Here is a 21,150-nt window from a genome sequence, read left to right on the forward strand (position 1 = left end):
TATGCAGCCTTCCAAAGCCCAGTTACAGCTGGACTTTAGCCTCAGGTTCAGATCACAATAACAGACACCAACCCTCCACTTATCTGTGCCAAGTGAGATAAACCCACATGTTAACTCATTTATCTGTCTTCAATCAGTGCATGAGGCTGAAGTCCCTTTTAAAAAAGAAAAGTATACCTGTATAGCTTACAGTTGTTCTCATTGTTTTCTTCTTATTAATACCATAATTTTCATCAGAACAATATGTTTATTTACTTAAAATGCATGTATTTTAAAGTCATGTGTGTCATTGAGCACAACTTTACCCAAATTTGCCCAAGAAATTAAATCAATGATTAAATGATTATGCTGTCGGTTATATCTGCTGTACAGCTTTTTAACATTCAGTCATCATGTGAGTCATCACCTGTGGATGATTCAGTCAGCTTTCAGGGAAATTATGTGGGGTTTTTTTTTTGGTACAAAGGACCTCTGTGCTGCATTTCTTTAACAAAAGATCCACTTTCTGAGGTTTCATTGGGCAAACTGCAAATGAAAGATAAGAAATACTCATTTTGAGGACAGCGCTGACAGAAAAGGCTAGTAAAAGAGTAAAAGTAGCCGTTAAATATGCACGATGCCTGACATCCCTCCTCAGGCTGTTTCATACCAGTTCACACCTTGAACCACAACGTTTCACATAGTCACTCGAAGATGATTAGGACACTTCTAACTATGATGTTGATCTGACTGGTTAACATCACATTAGAGACCTAAACACTTATCAAGGCTGAATGATCCCACAAGAAGGCAAGGAACTGCCCACCAGGCAGTTCAGAGGCCTGACAAAAAAAAAAAAAAGACATCTTTTTAGAAAATTAAAATGAAGTAAAGTTGAGGAGGCCTCTTGAACAGTTTTAAAGAACTGTGTTGTTAATGGTTTTTATACTTTACTGACCTTTCTGTCAATCTGAACTTTTCAGGCTTTCTTGCAAAACTGAACAAATAACCAGTTTGTGGATGTGATACTGGACAGCTATGAAGTGTGTTGTTATATAATAGCCCACATGGAGTCACAGTTTACTCATAACATGTTGCATTGACGTAATAATTCATATTAAAGAAGTGTGCCAAGCAGAAATGTTTGCTGGTATGTTTAAATTACTATAAATCCTGGTTAATTTTTAGCTTAAGGACAATGTGATATTTACTTAATATTAGGACATCATCACATCTCCACTGCAGTTTGTTGGTAAAAGAATAAATCTCCTCTTAAATCAAATAAATAAATAGTTTATATCGAGCTAACAAACACTGAGCATTGTATTAAACAAAAGAGCAGTAAATGGAAAAAGGTGATTTTTTTTTTTCTAACTGAAGGCTGAAGCAAAATTTGTAAAACTGACACATGCACACACACACACACACACACACACACACACACACTCACACACACACACAAACCCAGCACCAAAATAAAGAAATAAACATTATATGTTACATTATTTTAACAGAGCATGTAAGAAGAGATATGACATAACATTTATTCCGCCTTCTCAGCTTCTTAACTGTTCAAGTTGTCAGAAAGTCCACTGATACAGTACATAAAGTCCACAGTACAATCTTATAATTGTCATTGGAAAGAATAGCAGCTGCATTTGCTTTCTGCTGAAGAGTCTTAATGTTGTTAGAAGCTGCTGAGAGGGAAAGATGCCTGGATATGTACTGCTGTCAGTCAAGTTGACGCAGGTAGGAATCAACAACCTGAGGGGAAAAAAATATTCAAATGAGACAAATCATATTTGTCCCATAAAAGAAAAAGTTAAATTAAAGTGACAAGAGTTGTGAAGGTGTTTATACACTAACCTTTGCCATGTGTCCTGCTGCTCCAGGAAGAGATTTCAAGAGAGGTTCCTGTTGCCATAGCTCCCATAACTGCTGATTAAAAACTTGGAAATTTCTGCAACAAAAGGAGATGATGATGATGATGATGATGATGACGATGAAGATGATGATGAAAGAAAAAAACATATCATAAATATTAGAAATAAAGAAATTAAGTGTTGTTCTGTAAGTGTTGTGATCTATAACAATATATGTATGTTTGGTTTTCTGGATGTTATGAAGAACCACAATATGTTTCAAAATCTTTTTACAGAACTAAAATTTGCATTGACTTCTGTTTTTCTTGGACACAAACATATCACAGAAAAACTAAGACTTATTGATAGTCACTTTTTCTTTAAAAAGAGCTGCTAGAGGGGTCTGACAATTGCTAAATATAGCACCATAGTTGCTGGCGGCTGTCTACTGTGGGCATCAGTAGTACAGTTTATAATAGTTGTTTCTTTCATTTTTTTAGTATTTAATTAATTAATTTATATACATGTATGTATGTTTGTATATATATATATATATATATATATATATATATATATATATATGTATATGTAAACAGTACTTACTCATCAAAGAGAGGCTGAGTCGATCTGTTGTAGCCACTCGCTCGTAGCTCCTCCCACCAGTTCTTTAAAACTGAACATATCCACTTGAGACCAATAACAATATACCTATAAGAACAAAGGGGTCAACAATAAATGATCCCAATATTGTATAAACTCTATGCCTTCATGCTCTTTAGTCTATAATAAATTGAAGTAAAACAGCCGGAACACTCACTCCTCATAGGGACTGCTGAGGACTTTCCTAACTAAAGGAAAGAGGTCAACACAACAGCCAATGGATATCTTGGATGAATCCTCATCAATGCTGAAGATACAACAAAAATAAAAAAATTTTAAAAAAAAATCACATGAAATATTACTAATCACATTCATTTCAGCAAAATCTCAGAAACCAACTTTTTTTTTTTACATTAAGCATAAAAAACAATTGAGAAATATTTTTCTATGTCATGATAAATGAGCTCATCTTTAGAATGAAGCAGGAAACATGTCTCAATAGTTTGGATAGGCATAAATTTATCACTTAGTAGCATTCATTATTTGACAACAGTCAGTGACATCTGGGAACTGAGAAGGACAGTGCAGTGATGTTGGCTGCAAACATGCAGCTTTTCAAAACCTTTGCTAAAAAAAATGTTGTTTGGACAGGAGCAACCTATCTATGCCTTTCAATGTTGGTGTTAAAATGCACAAGTTAGTAAAAAATAACTCCATATTTCCACTGAATGATGACACAAGGGTGTTCGATCAGTTCATTTTGAACCAGAGAGGATGGCAATGATCACAAACAGCGACTTTTATATATGGCCTAGTTTTATTTTAACTTGCATTTGTGAATGGCCTGGTGAACGTACATTCACAGACAATCATTTCTGGTGTTCCAAAGGCTATGCAGTGACTTCTAGGGGAGAATAGGGTCTGATTTCATGCAATCTGTAACTCATCCACTGAATTCTTGCCATGTCCCGTACATTGAAATGCACTGAATCTTTTCACAGTGTTAAGACAAAATTAAAAAACATTACTTTGTGTTAAATTACAGACATGGGTCTGTTTTAATGTTATTTAGTTGTACTGCTTTTCATATTATTTAACTCACTGTGCCTTTCTGTTATTAAATCTCTGTCACAACATAAAGGTCACTTGTTAAAGCTGTGTTCTCATTTTCACTTTCTGGAGTTGTGTTGCTCCCTTTCCCCACTAGAACAGCCCAGAGATGTAACATTCTGACACTGCACAATCATTTGTAAATGAAGTTTTCTGCAGATTGTCAAACCCTACCTCTGGCAGTGTTTATTTCAAGTCATGCTCAAACTGTTTCTTGTTACTGCTACTCACTTAGCAACTTTTGTAATTAATGTTTCAGCCATCAAATTCAAAATGAGCTACTATTTTTTTTTGTGTGAAATATTAAAAAGTCTCACCTTCAATGTGTTTTGTATGTTCTCTTATGGAGCATATTGGTGTATATTTGCTATACCCACACTGTTTTCAAACAAGGATTGCATTTTTTCTCTGTTATTGGCGTTTAAATGCCTTAACCTTGGTTTATAAATGCACAAGATCTGTGGTAGCATGTCTGAAGTTCCCTGCAGTCTACATAAACTTATAAGCCCCTTCTTCTTGGGAACACCCCTGCCCCCCTCCTGTTTCTTCCAATTTTCCAGTAGAAGATGTGTGTGCCATTATCTAATCATTTTATTTTCCCAATCCATCCTATTTGTTTCTTACCTTTATTTTTACAATACGTGTCTCTAAGTGATAATAAGCTGATTGTCGCATTCTGATGGGTTGTGGAGAGATATTCCAGGGGTCACCATTCCTGGTGTATGTTTTGTTATGTTTTATTTGTATAGGAACTGGAGTGGGCAGATTGACATTGTGGTTTTTATTTTCCTTTGTTGACAGAAATTAAAAGAAGACTTCCTCCAAAGATCACAATGTGTCACAACAATGTATTAACCAGCAAAACGTGGAAACTGACCGGTTACATGTACATATTAAATTTGTTGCATAATGCAAAGCTTACCATTTGCATATCAAGGGAAGAAAGTCCACAATTACACCACTGTCTTGTATTCTGCAGGAAAGAGGTATATAAATAACTGTCCTGCATGTTATGTGTGTATAATAAATTCATGCAATATACCTCAGAAAATATGTCAAAAGCTCTCCGACATTTCTCTGCCACAGCGTGAAAGCCACCTTCACTCTCAGATGTCTTTCAAACAGTACATCAGTCATTGTGTTGTGATCCTTAGTTAGCTAAAAAAGAAAGACATTATCGTGTTTAGTTTCATCATGAGAATAGTCATTCATAAACTATAAAACGCAGGTGTGGTCTGTGGTGATCACCTCAGAGAGTATACTGTATTCTGTTTGCTCAGAACCAGTTCTACTCGTCTTGTGGTTATTATTGACATTTAACGAGAACTCCAGCTGATCCAAATACAATTTTTCCTGCTGTGTGACATGCAAGTATTTCTTCTCATTGTCCTTGTTTGCTGCATCACAAGTCCTCCCAGATCCTAGCTGCTTCCTCCGAGCTACTGTCAGATGATGGGTTTTCCTCTTACATGACACTACTCGCTTCACTCTGCCGGGGTGGTTGCCAGAGTGACTAACTGAGTTCCTGGATGAGATGAAAATATTTAAGCATGCTTTTCAAAACCACAATCCAGCTGGTGTAATGACACATAAAAACATGCAAGGATTACCTTTTTTTGTTAAACTCTTCATGTTTATTATAATTCCCCTGCATTGAGAAAGCAGTGAAGGCAATGCTTAAGTTTTTGTAAAACAAATAATTAGGTACAATTCTCAAAAATATATTTGTGTGATAATGAGTCACTCAGCTGACCTCTTTTGTGTTTCTGCCTTGAGCGTAGCTTACTCTGTATTCTGCTGCATCATAATTCAGGACATGATCAAGATTGTGGTTCTCCCCATCTTCACTGTTGGAGTCCATTAGATCTAAAGAAAAGAGGGAATGTATATATATATATATATATATATATATATATATATATATATATATATATATATATATATATATGTGTGTGTGTGTGTGTGTGTGTGTGTGTGTGTGTGTATGTGTGTATGTGTGTAAATAAATAAAAATAAACTTAACCTTACAGAAGTCATCAGTTTTCAACCTAAAGATTATTTTTTTAAGGCTCTAGTGGTCTTTAATCAACCATGGAGAAACACGAAAGTAGAGAAGAAGATGATGATTATATGCAGCAAAAGATTATTAGTCAAGACAAGAACATACAACATGGACTCACAGCTTTCAGACTCCAAAAACCTGTAACTTATATTTGGTGTCGGTGGTGACATGACGTTGCCATTAAAAATTGTCTTGCCACAGTCAATATAGAAAAATGTAGCATTTTTATCCTTTAAAAATCACACAATAAAGGGAAATCTTTTTTCATACACTTATCTGTTGATATGTTGGGCTCCTTGGTATCTAACATTTCTAATATTATACTTTTGTTCAAGCAGTGTATGGAAAAAAGTCTATTGAAATATTTAAGTATAAAAAAAAGTAATATTTTTTAAGTTTTATAAGTTTTCTGTAACCATTCACTTATATTAGAGTCTGCTTGCCCCTAAAAACACAATTTCCCATCATGCTCTTGGGCAATGTTATTCTTTTCGGCATAATGACGTTGTTCAGAAGCTCCGGCGGAACAGCGAGTAGTTGTGTCTAAAGTTAAACATATAGCTAGTTTATTTCGAAAAGAATTATTTTTGCATTTGGAAATAACAATTCAGTCCGGGCTACCAAACTGTAAGTGTTGTCTTCAGACGAAATAAACTGTACTTAGCGTATTAGGTGGTCGTTGTGAACACGCACCATAATCAAAGCAACCAGCTAACAGCTTATAAGGCAAAACACTAACAAGTAATGTTGGTGTTCGTATACCAGATAATATGACTTAAACGAAAAGAAAAATCACAATAATAGGTGTACTCACCCCATCTAAACGCTGATAATATCTTGGGGCAACAGCACTGACAGACGTTAGCTACCGCCCAGTATCAGAATATAAAATAGCCCATTCATGTGCAGCTGGGACACTGCGCACCCTCTGGCGAGTATTGACCTAATAATTATGCGAGATTCAAAACAAAACACGCTGTGTTAAAGCTGCGGTGTGTCAGCAGCAGTCAGTTAAGCTGCTATGATCAACTGGGCCACTATTTGTAAATAGTATGACCTGAACTTGTTCTAGCTTTAATTAAAGCTTGTTATGTTCATGAGCCATTACCCAGATTGTGCTTTCACCCACCACTTCACTGATCTGAGGCAAGCCTTGGCTTGTGTGTTTAGCCTCTAGACTCGAGCTTGTTTTTACAGCTCTACTGCCCTGAAAGGTCTACATAAAACCAGGTCAGCTGATTTTACTGATACATCATCTGTTTCTGTTCTTACTGCTGAATCTGCTCTTTTGGTTTTGTAGTTTCACCATATAAGCTGTCCTCAAGTTAACTGATGTGGACTTCCTTATCAGAGACTGAAAATCAGTCTGCAAGTTTGTGGGCTACTGCTACTCAGCACTTTGTAAGCTGCTACTGAGGTAAGCTCAGTTATGCTGGTATTTTCATCCACATCATGTGTCCTTACACTTGAGTGCATTGTGATTATTGGTGTGAAAGACTTAAAGATCATGTGGTTAAAATGACTGTACTGTTTTTTGTTCTGTGTGCTTGACTTTTTCAGCAGGTATTTATGCCAACAGCCCCATGTCAAAATGGTACCTGTTTACACTGCCTTCACTTTTTTAAGCCTTGCACCCCTGTTGGTTTTTGGTGTTCCTCCTATTTGGACTCAGCCAGAGCAGGTTCACCTCTCGTATGGAGGTAAGTGTTTGATGTGTTATGAATAATGATATATATATATATATATATATATATATATATACATACACACACACACACACACACACATATATATATGTGTGTGTGTGTGTGTGTGTGTGTGTGTGTGTGTGTGTGTGTGTGTGTGTGTATATATGTATGTATATATATATATATATATATACACATATATATACATATATATGTGTGTGTGTGTATTGTCACTTTGCAACAGGTTGACTGACATTAGAACTCACTTTATCTAGTCCTGTGTGTTTTATTTGATTTTGTGGAGGTAAGACAGGGATTGTTGATGAAGCTTTTTGATTTTTTTCTCTACAATAATAACATCCAACAGCCTATCCAGGGCCCTTGGACATGCCCCTGGTCTGTGCGTGTTGTAGGTTAAAGGCACATGTGGTAATACTTGGATGACTTGATGTCTTGAGTAAATTGTCTGGCCGGTTGTCTGCTCATGGTGAATATTCTTCCAGCAGCTAAATCAAACTCATTGCTCTGACAGAGTCAGGTTTTTTTTGTTTTTTTTTTACAAGCATTTCTTGACTTTTATAAATGTTATCTGTAAGTGAATCCAGTCCTTCTTCTACATTTGGGATTTTATCACTTTTTCGAAAGCTGGGTTTTTTGCTTTGCAGGAGTACCAGGCTCCATGGTGGTAACCTGGACCACTTTCAATAAGACAGAGAGCAAGGTGGAGTATGGCCTTCTCGGTGGTCGGCTCTTTGAGATGAGCAGCCGAGGGGACGCTACTCTGTTTGTGGACTCAGGAGAGGAAAAAAGGGAGATGTTCATCCACAGAGTGACCCTCATGGACCTTAAACCTGCTGCTACATATGGTGGGTTGGGTTGTGATATTACTGGTGATTGCTTTTGGCTCTCAGACAGTCTCAACATTTTAAACACACATGTTTGAAGGTTTCTTTTTTTTGTTGTTGTTGTTGTTTTCAGTTTACCACTGTGGCAGTGATGAAGGCTGGAGTGATGTGTTTTTTTTCACTGCTCTGAACGACAGCTCTACTTTCAGCCCCAGGTTTGTTCTGTATGGTGATCTGGGCAATGAAAACCCTCAGTCTTTGGCTCGACTGCAAAAGGAGACTCAGCTTGGCATGTATGATGCCATTTTGCACATAGGTAATTTTTCTGTGGATGTAGATATTAATATTCTGCACTCTAAAAGCAAAGGCGTGTTAAGTTTTATCAGCAGGAACACAACCATTACACATCTACAGATGCCCAACACAACTTACAACAGAGTACTAACATAAAGCAGATCAAGTTAGTCTGCTGACATCCAGTAGAGCTATTTAACAAAGTAATGGATATCTATGTGGTTATAATTGTGAGTAGTATTTTATTAATCATTTACAGCATTTGCTTTTGAACCTTATGGGTTGGACTCACCAGACAATCAAGAAGGTTATAAGGAAGACAGATGCATGTTGTAAAAGTGTGTTTGCCAAACACGTGACTCTATTTGTCACAACCCAAAAAACAGAAAAGGAATAATATTTTTTTGAACTTCTTTATAAGATTTCTAAATGTATCGCCATTTGAAACCCTCTTCCTACTGACATACCTGTTTTTATGTTAGGAAATGAAACAGAAAGTGCATAGCTTCACCAGCATGAACCAGTCAGACAAGATGGTCCTTCATAATCTCAGCCAGTCACCTCATGGATCCTCACAGGAAAAAATAATGATCAAAATGGCACATGAGGAGAATCTCATGGAGTCCTGTTGTCTGAACGGGGCAGAATAGTCTTTATTTAACAGGTATCACAGTGGTATAAATATATAATGAACGGGAATTATTTATTTTACTAAATAAAGACATAAACCTGAGCCATTTAACTGTGATTCTACTAAATATACCAAGAATATCAGAATTTGTTTAGAGTTCAATCATTTTCAATCATTTTATTGCCTTCTGGTGTCATTTTCATGCACATTTGTAAACACAGTGAACATTCTGTAATCTGCACTTTGTTCTGGCTGAATACTGCTTGAATCAAGGGCACAGATTCATTCGTGTTACTGCTGCATCTTTCCAGACAGATTATATCTTACAATCATTCACTCGTATTAAGACTATTTAAAGTGGAACTATTATGTGCATTTCAGGCTAATTTATTTTTATTTCTGAGACCAAAAGGGCTGGGAATGATCGAGTTATTGCCCCAAATCGCTTTATTTACTTCAAACCGACCCTCTCCGTAGGCTGTCAGATCAGCCTGCGGGCAAAACGAGTGGATTGAGACTCTTCCGCATTAAGCCCCGCCTCCCGCCACTGCACTACATCGGGAGCAAGCACCGCAACTGCTTTCGCCGTCATTGTAACATCTCATAAACAGAAGGATTAGGCTAATATAAACTAAAAAAAAAAATTAAAAAAAATACAATGTCAACATATAGCATACAGCCCTACATGTTGGAACCTGAATCAGACCCTGAAAACGAAGTGGAAAACAGCAACCCACAGCAACGAATGCAGCAGGATGTCTCTCTTTGGTAAACTCACCAGCCATCGTTGGAAATAACTTCATCCAACATTTTCCACCCGCCTGATGTGTTTGTACATGCCCTTGTTAACCAGTAGAAGGTAACCAATCACCGAACCTTATCCCCCGGGACGTCGCAAGGATTTCCAAGTAGAAAAAACTCTCTAAAACGATGCGTTTTTCGTCGCCATGGAAACCGAATGGAGAGCGTGCTGGAACTCAAAGTCAAACTCAAACATGCGTTTAGGCGATAAAAAAAACGGTGCCGTTCACATGTCTGATGAGGATTCAACACTGTAACACTGTAGAAAGCTCAGAAAACTTGAAATAGCATAATAGCACCCCTTTAAACATTTTTCTGCTCGTGTTTATTTTGTCATACATTGAAGTGCTGGAGTTGCTGTTGTGGCTATGAACAAAAAAAATCTGGAAAATCATAGCTACCAGCTATTATTTAGCTATTTAGCTATGAGCTATGATTTTCTACATAGCTAACAGCTGGTTATGAGTTCTAATCTTAAAGATGGTAAGTTGTGGAAAATAGTCTGAACTTAAAAAAAAAGAAAGAAAAAAATTAAAGGAAAGAGAAAAATTTCTTTAGTACCTTTTAAGTCCACTGATTTATTACTTTGCTAATGGCATTTAATTCTCTTCAAAACTATAAATTCTTGTTTATACTCTAGATCTTTTGCAGATTAAGATACAGTGTGTTTCGTGGTGCGCTTTCGAGGTGCTGCTTAGCAGAGCCAGACAATTTCTTCTCTTTTTCATTTGATTTGTGGTCATAACTGTACAACACGTTTAGCAAACAGGCCTCATGTTTAGCAAACACACTTCATTTCAGCTAACTACAGGAGAAAACAATGTCAAACGGCTTCTTGCTCAGTCCTTCAGAACTAATACACGGGTAATTAAACTAAGGGTTTAATGTAGTCCTGCTTTTAAACCACTTCTTTGGCACGGTTCAGATACTTGTCTTTACATTCTGCATTTTGGGAGTAACGTAAAGTTTATGGATGCTAATCTGCAGATCTTTTTTCTGTTTTTTTACAGGGGACTTTGCTTATGATATGCATGAGGTACTTAACATTTTAATCTTTCCTATATTGCAGAAAAGAATTGATCATGTTATATTTGTATTTAAGGTCACTGACAACAATTTTTTTAAAATGAAAACCTCACTCTTCAAACCTTTTGATATTCCTGTAAAGTCATAGTGATGGATGACATAACCCAAAGCACACCACTGTTTACTATCAGGGAATATACTGGCTCCACGCTGGCTGAATAGTTTAGCTTATGGTCAGCATTACTTTCAGATGCATTAAGCCTTTGGTGAAAGATGAGAAGTAAAAAGATGTCGCCTAAGTATTTTATAAATAAAAATAGTGCCATTCAATTCCAAAAATCCTGTGTCAAAATCTCGTATTGCTAACAGAATCCTCTTGGCTGTCATCTTTCATATTTAGTTTTAGACATAACTTTGCTTTGGATGCTAATATTTTCCATTATATAATCTGCATTACTGGTGTGTTTTTTTGTAAATGGAGAGAAGGATAAAACGAATAAGCAGACATCTTCAAAATAATTCACCAAATTGATGTCTTTAACTGGAATGTTCAAGCAGATTATGTGGTTTCACTTATATTTTAAACAGAAAAACAGAGTGAGAAAATTATAAATGGTTACCGCAGGTAAAAACCATCAAGACAACATTGTGTTTTAAAAGCCATGCACCTAGTATTAGGATGTCTTAAAACAAACCCTGGTGTCATTGCTGTTTGTTTTGTAAGGTGTTGAAACTCAAAGCAGTCTCAGAAATGAACTTACTCTTTGTCTTTTTCATCATATTTAATGACTGAATGACACTGTCGTAGGACAATGCCAGGATTGGGGATGAATTCATGAGGCAGATCCAGTCCATAGCAGCCTACGTGCCCTACATGACCTGTCCAGGCAACCATGAAGCCACATAGTAGGTGAAATTCAAGTCTATATTGCTCTTAATACAGGTGACTCTTGACCGGCGTAAACATAGAAACTATCAGACTGTTCCCTGTATAAATTCTGTTTTTAATTCTGCCATGTCCTGCTCAGGTCACAAACTAACCTAAGCCCCTCATCCTAAAATGGATTTTGAGTTAAAAAAAAAAAAAAATGCAAGGCATTTATTTCATGTAGGTAAGGCCAGCTCACTTCATCAGCCATTAGTTGTTCCTCTGATATCTCTTCACTATGTTTTTCCAACATATCAGAGAAATTTAGGTCTCTAAACATCTGAACTAAACTTCGCTGCAACCATCACGTAAACAAAGCAATGCACTCCAAACCAAACATTTAACCGTCTGTGAGCCATTATAAGCTCAATAGTTGTTCTTTAGTTCATAGTCAGCTTGAGTCTGATGTTTTTGGAGAAAAAAAAACATCATCCTGTAGGATGTTGATTTACTCATTTTAATGTTTGATTATTTTTAAGAAAGATCCTGAACATTTTCCAACTTTGCCTTCTAAAGCGTTGCCTTAGTCCTGACTCTGCATGATGATAAAACACAGAAGGTGAATCAGTTTAAAAACTCTTCCCCCTTGGGTAGAGAAACCCCATTGTTCAATTTGCATTATGGGATATTTTTTAAATGAAAAATATCCATAGGTTATTTTAGACACTAAAATGCAACAACAGCAATGCTTGATATTTAGATAACAGCTTGTAAAGCGACTATGCATGCAGTACTTTCTGTACAGATCTATTCTCCTTCCTACCGTTAAATATAGAGATACAAGACTGTGCCGTTAAGTTCAAGAAAATAAAAAAGACTTTATTTGACAGACGATTATTTTCTTTTAGATATAACATTAAGGTTTGTTTTTTAGTCTGGCATTTTCAGTCCAGTTCAAACAAGAAAAATCAATCAGAGAGCTCAGACCTTCGCCAAGAAGATGATTTCCACCTATATCATTATTATCACTCACTGTGTGTCAAAGTCTTACATTCATTTTATATGGATTCACTATGAGATTCCTAGATCCATTTATAATGAATCCACAATGTCTTGGCTATTTTTTGGTGTTTGTTGCATGTTTGTTTCTTAATTTGTTCTCTTGCGCTGATTTTTCCTGTTCTTGATAGCACCCAGAATTTTGTTGAGATTCAGATCTAACTTTGATATCTCATAAAACCTGTTGGGGACTTCTCCTGTGTTTCAAACACCCTGACTATTTATTGTGGAGCTATATGCTTATATAGTGTATATTGCCCTATCTCACAATGATAAAGAATCCTTTAAAAATATTTCTGAATCCAGATGGTGGTCCAGATCGCTACCTAAATTTCATGGAATCTAATTTAGCCCAAGACCCATTCTCAGAAATCAAAATCCTAAAAGTCTATCCAGAAAATTTTGGTAACAAACAAATAAACGAACAGATAAACGCCGGCCAAGATATACTGCAACTTCCTTCACCTACTTGGAGGAGGTAATAAATAATTCTGTTTAAGTCCTCAGTTAAAAGACAAAATCTTAGCTGTGATTTTTATCCAAAGGATCAGCAGCTACTGTGTTCAGCGATGTGTCTCTTGCATATTGAAACGTTTAAGAAGTACCAGATCCTCTACCATAATATTTACTTGTCCCAGCTATATTGGGACAGCCTTGTGATTTGTAATATGTCTACTGTCTGGTCTTTATTAAAGAGCTGCTAACGATAGTCTCTTTTTCTTGGCGCTACATCCTGACAAAAGAACCTGATATCAAGGACGCTGCATTACATAACCGAAAATCCAGCTCCTTGCCTTCCTTGATACCCACATGTGTGTTTTGTTCTGTGGTTCAGAATCCAAATATATCCAGCAGCTGGCCACTGCTTTTCCTCTTTTTTTTTTTTGTTTGTGCTCTCTCTGTCTTGGTATAATTCTCTATTTCCAACCTCAAAATCTAATGGGGGAAAAGCAGCCGAAACAGGCCCAACCACAAAAGTTTGTAGTCAGCATTCCAGCTGGCTGAGAAGAGCCGATCCCCAGAAGATGCTAAATCCCCAATCAGGACTGTCTCTGTTCCCCAAGTACAGTGGACTGGTCATCAGGCATTCGGAGCAAAAGAGAAGCAATGGTCACCTTTTGAAACAATGTCCCATGAGGGAAGACAGCGATATGATGACTCGGAGTGGCAACTTTTTTAGTTTCAGTGCCTGGATTTAACTCATCAGATGATTAAAGGGAAGATCTGACAAGGAAGGAGAATTTTGTTGGGTCAGTTAATGAAGACAGGTTGTTCATATTGAACTTGGCATGTAAAATTTGTATATCCAGTTTATTTTATCAGAGAGGCAACACTCTTTCCTGTGGAAAGCATACCTTGCCTTAGATATTAACCCATATTGTTCACTGCACTCCCTTAGTGCTGATCAGCACATATATGCAAGTCATATTTCTTCTCACTTCATTTAAGCTGTAGAGTTTAAAAAAACGATTTTTTTAGGAGCAACATTGTCATTTGGGTGTACTACATAGTATCATTTTTATTCTTTTAGTAATGACAAAAAGTTGTGTATTTATTCTGAGTACATGCACGTGCCTTTCCCAGCCACATGATGGGAGTATTCATCCATATGAGGACTGTTAAGTGCCATGACCTTTACTGGGATGGGAAAATCTCATCATTAGCTTCTTAATTTAACCTATTTGTCCCTTTTTTAAAGCTTGAAACATTTTATGTATAGGATTGATATCTTTACTAAAACAACCAGTGTTTCCTGTTAACTTAAGTGTTTATTTTTTATGGCACATCATTATAATAATTTAGAGAATTATTAGTATGAACTGTCGCTAAAGATGGACATGAGTTCTGCACAGCTCACAAACTGACCTCTAGATTATTGTGTTTATCGTTTCTCTGCAACCTCAGAGCATCATTAGTGTCCGAGCCATCCAGGATTAGTAAAACTCCTCTCTTTTTGTGTCTCCATTCCTGGCTCTTGACCTGTGACCCTGCTGTTCTCCAGTTACCTCTAACCCGACACTAACCCAGTCACCACAGAGATCTGAACTGTCCCACCCTACTGCGGCTGCTGTCGAGGATACTGCATATTCCCCTGCTCCCTTTCCTCCCTTATGTAAGATAAGAAAACAGTTATCCCCATCACCTCGCTTGGTTAATGGCCCGTTGAGAAGACTGGCTCCCTCTTACATGCTGGAGGGAAAAACCATGAAAAGAGTCAAGTGGATTGGAGTCCAGAAGGTTTTTCCCTTTTCTTTTTGCAGTGGCCTTTGTATCATTTCTACATTTCTGGTTGATGCTGTTCTGAGTATTCAGGTATAATTATGTGCTGTCCAGTAAGTTTGTTGCAGTGAAAAAAAGCCAGCGTACACAGGTCCCTGAAAGCATTCTCCTATATTTGGATCCATAACAACCACCATGACTCAACACTGAAACCACTATTATGAATGTGATTCCTTCAGTGACTGAAGGATCTAAAATAACCTCTTTTAGTAAGATGTTATGGTTTTAGAGGGCTGTATTTAGAGGCAAATTTGCTCGACTGGAACTGGTAGCACACTCAATGGTTGAGATTCCTTCTTGCTTATCCTGCTTCATCTCCACCCAGGCTCCTCAATGTTGCCCAAATTTTGATTAGCTGGCTCCAGAAACTGACCATAAGTCAGCTGCATAGGGTGAGGTCATGGAGCTACATCTGTACTTCCGCACAGTCTTTAATTTGAAAACCCAGGCACTGATCACTTGCATAGAGGAGTGTGCAGGTTTATCTAAATACCAAGGAACTGCTGTAGTTTTCTGAAGCTTCATCCAGATTAATGGTTGTTTTTGTCCAATGATCTACTACTTCAGGTTTTCCACCAAGTTGAAATGGCATATATTTTAGAGACCGCTTGGAATTATCTTAAGTGTATTTTCAATGCAACAACTTTTTTTTTTTTTTTTTTTTTTTTTTTTAGCTCTAGTATATCTTCCACAAACTAAAAGAAAGCAGTAGTTAGTGGTGCAAATTGCTGTTTGTTACATAGTTAAAGAATCTCAATTGCATGATCAGTCCAGTTGCATTTCTCACAATCTTCTTTTTTCACAGCAACTTCTCCAACTACAAGAATCGCTTCAGCATGCCAGGCCAGACCGAGAGCCTTTGGTACAGGTACGGAAGGTGCTTTAGAGGAGATTCCTGTCATGTGCTAAAGTGAAAGAATAAAACACTGTATCACTGGAAGCAGATGGAAGCAGCACACACGGCCCTATCAAAGATAAATATTTTGACCAACAGAATGTACCAAAGCTCCTGCTGTATTTCAGTAAGTCTTAACAAGCTCTAAGAGTCAGCAGAGGAGTGTTTAGCAGCCTTCTCTTACTCACTTGTCTCCTATCTGAGGAACACTCAGACTACACAAAGGAGCTATACATCTAACTTGGTGACTCATTGCTCACTGCAGACCTCCTTCTCTGAGATAGAAAGATAATACCCTTCTTAACCACAGGCCTACTCTCCACAGGCCTGGATGCAGACAGGCCTGCTGGCTGAGAGCCCTCTACTCATGCATGCTTAGGATCCAGGAGAAGCATAGAGGAACTCCAGGGAGGCGACTGAGTGACTCTCTGAAGTTCTGTTGCTTGTTGCATCTTGTCTTCCAATAAGCACAATTAACACAGAGACGTTGTCGCAGAGTATCCTCTTCTGGATGAAAGGCAGCACTTTTTGCATTTAGCAGCAACACGCTGGTGTCAAAACATGGTTTGGATTTTTGACTATTTTCACACTATGTGAAGTTTAAACTGAAGCCTGTTCTTGCTTATCGGAGGGCTTTCAGCATGCTTCCTCTACTGGGTCAAGGCTGTGTATCATTTTAACGATATGTGTCTGCAGCTGGAACCTGGGGTCAGCACACATCGTCTCCCTCTCCACGGAGGTTTACTTCTATCTCGACTTTGGCCTGGAGCTTCTTTTCAAACAATACGAGTGGCTAAAGAAAGACCTAGAGGTTAATGACTTCCTTTTCTTTCTTTTAGTACATTATTTTCTTTGAAAGAACTTTTTTTAAAACCCACTTGTTTCTCGTTCTTTATTAAATTGTCCTTTTTTGTGTCTTTATGTTGACCTAGGAGGCCAACAAGCCAGAGAACAGAGCAGTGCGTCCATGGATCATCACCATGGGACACAGACCTATGTACTGCTCTGATGATGACCAGGATGACTGTACCAACTTTGACTCATATGTAAATCACATTATTAAATCTGTTTAATCCTTCACTTTGCCACTTTTCTCATGGAGCAGATTGTGCGCTCATGTCTCAGACTTGTGTAGTTTAACTGCTTGTATGGGTAAACTCCTTTTTATCGCTGACATTTTAATGACACAGCTAATTTTAATTTAATGAGGTTAAGCAAGAGAAATTACATCATTACATTAAAACACCTGGAGGATTATTGTCAGAGCGACTGCAGTTTATTTATAAATCATGTTCCTAGTTAAGCAAATAATAAAGCAATTTTATTTTATGACATGAAACAAATTGTAGGATTTATTTTTACTATGTTGCTTAACCTTTAAATTGCTGCTGGTAGCAGACATGTTAGGCATGCTGCAGACTCCCCGGGCCCCATCACAGCCCATAAGCACACTGAGTATGGTATACTGCCATAATCTCTGTAATTTGGACCAAATAGTTTCCACTTTGACTCTCTTCTCTTAGCAGTAAGCACTTCTCAGAGTGAGGCTGGCATGGGTATGATTGAATTTCCTGCAGCATTTTCATACTGTTATTACTCTTCTCTGTTATATTTCAGGTCCGAATGGGGCGCAATGACACCAAACCACCAGCTCCTGGTCTAGAGGATCTACTTTACCACTATGGTATCCATCAAGTTCAGCAACTAGTTGTGTGTCGATGAGAAATGAATGATAGCTCAAATTTACTGTTGCAGTGAGCAGAGCAACTCAAAAGGCCATTGTGGAAAAAAGCAGGCCTTTGGTCTGATGGATGTCTCTTCTGTTTTACATTCCTCTGACTTTTTGTTTGTTGCATTTAACTACTGAGCTTTAGTGGCAAGTTTTTGTTGCTCTAATCTTCAGCTTTTGTTGTTTGCTGAGAAATCTCAAAACTAAATCAGCACAAGATCTGAGAAAAACTGGATTATTCTGTAGTTTTTAGTCAAGCTGTGTGTATAATTATTCAGTAAAGTTTCTGAATATTTTTACAGGAGTGGATGTGGAGTTGTGGGCACATGAGCACACATATGAGAGACTTTGGCCTGTTTATGGTGACAAGGTCAGTGTCTATAGACTCAGATCTCAACTTTTCTGGTAGTTTACATTTTCTGGTTGTACATTTCACTCCGTTTAACCCTTTATAGGTGTACAATGGGAGCAGAGAACATCCATATGTAAACCCCAAGGCTCCAGTTCACATTATCACAGGCTCTGCTGTAAGTACTTTCACATCACCACATTACTGTGAACATTTTTCCACATAGATCAATGTGTGCCGTACACAACAAAAACACTGTCAAGTATTGTATACAGCTCTGTCTGTGCAGCTGCTGGTCTGCCACATAAGTTTAGTACCAGCTGTCTGCCTGGTAAAGAGTTTTCTAATGTGGTGGCAAGTGGTGCAGGGTACGCTTTGTCATCCAGCCACAGTGGGATTAGTCATCAGCATAACTAAATGCAGCCAAACTTGTGTCGAGCCACAGCTGAAATGTCAAATAAGGCTTTGAGGAGTGAGTTCGAGAGGAGCATGTGACTCTTTTCTTCCAGAGTCGGTTTAATGACTTTTGAATATTCCTCAGGGCTGCAGAGAGAAGACTGACAGGTTCAATCCAAACCCCAAAGAGTGGAGCGCTTTTCGCAGCACAGACTACGGCTACAGCCGCATGCACTTGGTGAACGCCACCCACCTCTACTTGGAACAGGTCTCGGATGATCAGGTAAGCACACGTGGACAAACACGTGCATAACGTATTTTAAGCATGGAGTTCTTTTTCTAAAAATTGACAAGACCTTCTCTTTGTGTTCCAGTATGGCAAAGTGATTGACAGCATATGGGTGGTGAAGGAAAAACATGGCCGATCTGCCTGGTTATAAAGACTGCCTTTAAAACGAACATTATGGAATTTATTTGGAGTTTCACACAGGCACATTTTTTTGCCGCGTCAGAGCAATTATGCAATGGAAATCATTTTTACTCCTGGTAATTTGGATTTTTTTTTCATTAATAGTAGCAAATCTTTGTGATTTCAGTCATTTCCATGATTCTTCATCAACTCTAAGACCACCATATGATGACCACCTACTGTAAATGTATATTGTATATATGTGATTTACTAAAGTTTTTTATTGTTTCACTACAGATTAACAACACATTTGAATAAATTCATTTTTGGATTTGCTCACTGTAATCCGTCTCTGCTGCCTTAATAGTTAATTTATTTTAACATCTTGTCAACAGATAGGTGAAGGTTTGTTCATGCTGCCTGAATAATCGGTTGACAGCAGATATAAAAGAGCCAGCTTGAAATCTGGCAGTCACACGACTCCATTCCCATGGAAGTATATTTTTCATTTTGAAAAACCTGCAAACACACTTAAGGGGATCAGATCTCCCCCCATTTCCTTCTAAAAGGATGGCAGACTCTCTCCTGGCTAATCCTAACAGGATATTGGAAGCTCATTTCATGGTCCATCTGTGTGGTCGTCAGGATCTGAGATACAAAAAAAAGACACATGGAAGTCCTTGCCTGCACAAAAGCACCGTTATGTAACACATGAATGCTTGTGGCTGAATTTCATGCAGAGTCAGACGAGGCTCTTTAACTAAGGTCCAATTAATTCCTAATAACTGCAGGCTGGTCCTGATGATTACTGGCAAACCAGCATTAAGGATATGCATCTCTGCCTTTTAGCTGTCTGCTAGCATGCACTCATATTTGTTCATTCCTGTTTACAAAAAGTCAATAATCTGTTACCATGACAAACCAAGATGACCATACAGTGTGTTATTCAGACATTTTTCATCCAAAGCACATGAAGGACTACGGGAGAAGATGTGTGAATGAAACCTCTTTTTGGAAATACTACAAAAAGTATTTCTCTCCCAAATGATGGAACAAAAACATGAATTGAAAACTTTATAGCAGTTCACATAATACGTCAAAACAACTCCAGGAACTTACAGTTCTTGTAGAAAATGCAAAGTATATCTCCTGTATATCAGGAGTCGGTGGCATGTCTATTACTAAGCACAGATTTGTTGAATTCCTCTCCTATGTCGATGCCCCACAGTGCAGTAGCAGAAGAAACAGACAAGAAAACACTCACATGCGTCTGCTGTTTTTGCCTACTACGTGGTCACAAAACTACTTTAATTTAAGAGTGCCATGCTTTTCGGAGTTCCTAGCCTCTGAATAGCCTGTGCCGCAGCCAGTCTACTTATGTGCCACAGATTGAGAGATCTAAGGAAGACAAGGCTAGGAGCTGCAGAGGCCGGATCCAAGCTTTTGTTTACAGTTGTCAGTGACCACATTTGTAAAACTGGTTGTCTTCAAGCCACCCATCTATTTCCAATGCATGCTGCAGGAACAGATGGATGGAAAATTCAAGCTTGAATAATGAACAGATCTTGTGGCGCACACATTCTTCATCTTGTTGTGCATGTGATTTTTGCAGGGGGAAAAAATTTATTGCAATCCAGAAAAAAAAAAAAAAAAGACCAAGAAGAAAATGATCTCTCATTTCAGATTATGTGCCTGTTGCTGAAATATTATGTGTTTACTGCCATAGGTTGTGCTGTATTGTTGCTCAGGTACGTTCTTTGTAGAAAGGAAATTACTAAGGCTCACTGGTGATTTTATATTGACTTGAAGAATGAAGTATTTCTGTGTTGGGCCCAGCTTGGTGTAAACAGGAATGGATAGATGGGTGTGCTAAATAGATGGATAATACAAAACTTTTTTTTTTTTTTTCAACAAGAAATTTCAGTTTGCCTTTACAAATCTCTCTTTCAGGAATTGTACATCTTTACCTTATCTTTTTAAGTTGCTTTTAATTGTTTTTAAAAGTTTGAATGGTACTGTCCCACAATATCTCTATGAGCTCCTCTCGGTCTCTCAGGTCGGCTGACCAACTTCTCCTGACTGTACCAAGGACTTAACAGAAGGTCAGAGGTGAATTGGCTTTTGCAGTAGCAGCACCTAAACTGTGGAATAATCTGCCTTTATACATTATACAGGCATCTAATGCACCTGCTGAAGACCAATTTGTTTACTCTGGTTTTTTCCACACAATGACAAGTTGACATTTTTTATCTGATTTTATTTGGATT

The 21,150-nt window shown here is 37.7% G+C and overlaps 2 protein-coding genes across 5 annotated transcripts; one reads left to right on the forward strand and one right to left on the reverse strand.

Moving 5' to 3' along the window:
- Window positions 1-1,441: 1,441 nt before the first annotated feature.
- LOC306772996 (KATNB1-like protein 1) lies at window positions 1,442-6,541 on the reverse strand. Of its 3 annotated transcripts, XM_079262681.1 has the most exons (11): window positions 6,428-6,487; window positions 5,575-5,630; window positions 5,305-5,417; window positions 5,162-5,199; window positions 4,800-5,076; window positions 4,594-4,709; window positions 4,474-4,524; window positions 2,659-2,748; window positions 2,445-2,549; window positions 1,846-1,939; window positions 1,442-1,743 (listed from the first exon to the last, which is right to left on the reverse strand). In XM_079262681.1, the coding sequence occupies exons 3-11, from the start codon at window positions 5,410-5,412 to the stop codon at window positions 1,711-1,713; spliced, it is 912 nt and encodes a 303-aa protein (XP_079118807.1). In that variant the 5' UTR covers window positions 5,413-5,417; window positions 5,575-5,630; window positions 6,428-6,487; the 3' UTR covers window positions 1,442-1,710. The 3 variants fall into 3 exon arrangements, with proteins under 3 accessions (XP_079118807.1, XP_079118806.1, XP_079118808.1); XM_079262680.1 differs by lacking the exon at window positions 5,575-5,630 and having other exon boundaries at window positions 6,428-6,541; XM_079262682.1 differs by lacking the exons at window positions 1,442-1,743; window positions 5,575-5,630 and having other exon boundaries at window positions 1,843-1,939; window positions 2,441-2,549; window positions 6,428-6,541.
- On the forward strand, window positions 5,909-19,169 carry acp7 (acid phosphatase 7, tartrate resistant (putative)). Of its 2 annotated transcripts, none has more exons than XM_079262677.1 (15): window positions 5,909-6,240; window positions 6,914-7,030; window positions 7,174-7,313; window positions 7,967-8,167; window positions 8,280-8,462; window positions 10,883-10,908; window positions 11,707-11,804; window positions 15,911-15,973; window positions 16,697-16,811; window positions 16,933-17,046; window positions 17,618-17,684; window positions 18,032-18,099; window positions 18,185-18,256; window positions 18,620-18,757; window positions 18,849-19,169. In XM_079262677.1, the coding sequence occupies exons 3-15, from the start codon at window positions 7,205-7,207 to the stop codon at window positions 18,912-18,914; spliced, it is 1,320 nt and encodes a 439-aa protein (XP_079118803.1). In that variant the 5' UTR covers window positions 5,909-6,240; window positions 6,914-7,030; window positions 7,174-7,204; the 3' UTR covers window positions 18,915-19,169. The 2 variants fall into 2 exon arrangements, with proteins under 2 accessions (XP_079118803.1, XP_079118804.1); XM_079262678.1 differs by lacking the exon at window positions 5,909-6,240 and adding an exon at window positions 6,747-6,843.
- Window positions 19,170-21,150: the final 1,981 nt, after the last annotated feature.

Source organism: Telmatherina bonti, assembly GCF_933228915.1.
Source record: "Telmatherina bonti genome assembly, chromosome: 22".
Taxonomy (NCBI): domain Eukaryota; kingdom Metazoa; phylum Chordata; class Actinopteri; order Atheriniformes; family Telmatherinidae; genus Telmatherina; species Telmatherina bonti.

Coding starts and splice junctions, on each gene's coding strand:
- acp7 (XM_079262677.1), top strand. CDS start 7,205: ATGGTACCTGTTTACACTGCCTTCACTTTTTTAAGCCTTGCACCCCTG. Junction 8,168..8,279: donor TAAACCTGCTGCTACATATG/GTGGGTTGGGTT, acceptor TGTTGTTTTCAG/TTTACCACTGTGGCAGTGAT. Junction 16,812..16,932: donor GGCTAAAGAAAGACCTAGAG/GTTAATGACTTC, acceptor ATGTTGACCTAG/GAGGCCAACAAGCCAGAGAA.
- LOC306772996 (XM_079262680.1), bottom strand. CDS start 5,412: ATGGACTCCAACAGTGAAGATGGGGAGAACCACAATCTTGATCATGTC. Junction 5,077..5,161: donor GAAGAGTTTAACAAAAAAAG/GTAATCCTTGCA, acceptor CATCTCATCCAG/GAACTCAGTTAGTCACTCTG. Junction 1,744..1,845: donor CAGCAGGACACATGGCAAAG/GTTAGTGTATAA, acceptor TTTTCCCCTCAG/GTTGTTGATTCCTACCTGCG.